This window comes from Oryx dammah, unplaced genomic scaffold (assembly GCF_014754425.2).
Source record: "Oryx dammah isolate SB20612 unplaced genomic scaffold, SCBI_Odam_1.1 HiC_scaffold_9316, whole genome shotgun sequence".
Lineage (NCBI taxonomy): Eukaryota > Metazoa > Chordata > Mammalia > Artiodactyla > Bovidae > Oryx > Oryx dammah.
Window position 1 is genome coordinate 1 of NW_024078837.1, and position 1,228 is coordinate 1,228.

The 1,228-nt window shown below is 40.3% G+C and overlaps 1 protein-coding gene across 1 annotated transcript; it reads left to right on the plus strand.

The window, feature by feature from the left end:
* Positions 1-587: 587 nt before the first annotated feature.
* On the plus strand, positions 588-1,223 carry LOC120860120 (olfactory receptor 12D2-like; the record flags this gene model as incomplete). Its single annotated transcript, XM_040235935.1, has 1 exon — positions 588-1,223. A coding segment is annotated over exon 1 (636 nt), but the record flags the coding sequence as incomplete, so codon positions are not given.
* Positions 1,224-1,228: the final 5 nt, after the last annotated feature.

The following is a 1,228-nucleotide window of genomic DNA, read 5'->3' on the forward strand; positions in this document are numbered from 1 at the left end:
CTCAAAATTTTTTCTAGCTATAAGGGTGAGAATCCCAGGGGATTGCTGGAAATGTTCCCTAATGAATTCACTTTTTAATTCTAGTCACATCAAATCTTTTTCTTCTCCTTTCAAGGATTTCCCAAATTTAAAATGTTTCCTTTTTATAGAAAGCATTCCATGGTTTACATCTCTGTTTCAATTCCCTTAGAGCTCTTAATGTTCTCTCATTGTTGATCTCTCTTAAGTAAATCAAATGAGTTCTTACTTTGCTAAGTTAAAGCAGTGCAGTGGAGTATTTAAAAATTTACTTTCTGTTAGATCTTAAGATGATTAAACACAAGTGTTATTAGAGAAGATGGTAGGCTGGCAACATGCTCTGAATCCGTGGAAGAAAGAAAAACATTGATTAATTTTTAAAAAGTGTTTGAGTAACGCTCCACAAACACCATGTAACTTTAATATTTAATAATCTAGTGGTCCAAATATTGTACAACATGTGATGCTGGGACTATTTAAAGAGCAATGCTCTCTCTCAAAATATTATTGTCTGGGTGAGAAAATTTTCAGCAGGAGGACTCCAGTTCCCATCAGAGATCACATTCCATATGTTTTTTTGTCTTTTCTTTCAAGTGATGCTGAATCAAACCTCAGTCACTGAATTTCTCCTCCTGCCAGTGACAGACATCCAAGTACTGCAGCCTGTTCTCTTTGTGGTTTTCCTTGCAATTTACATTGTCAATCTGGCTGCGAATGGAGCCATCCTGAGGGTTGTCATCTCTGATCCAAGACTCCATTCTCCTATGTATTTTTTCCTGGGAAACCTGTCATGTGTGGATATCTGCTTCTCCACAGCGAGTCTGCCAAAGATGATGGAGAACATCCTCTCTACACACAGAGCAATTTCTTTCTCGGGATGCATAAGCCAGCTTCATTTCTTCCACTTCATGGGCAGCACAGAGGCCATGTTGCTGGCCGTGATGGGCTTTGACCGCTTTGTGGCTATATGCAAACCACTTCATTATACTCTGATCATGAATCTTCAAGTCTGTATCCAGATGGCTGTCACTGTCTGGATCATTGGTTTTTTCCACGCCCTGCTGCATTCAGTAATGACCTCTCGCTTAAACTTCTGTGGTTCCAACCATATCCAGCACTTCATCTGTGATATGAAGCCGTTGCTGGAGTTGGCCTGTGGGAACACTGAGCTCAACCAGTGGCTGGTCAATACTGTCACAGGCACCATTGC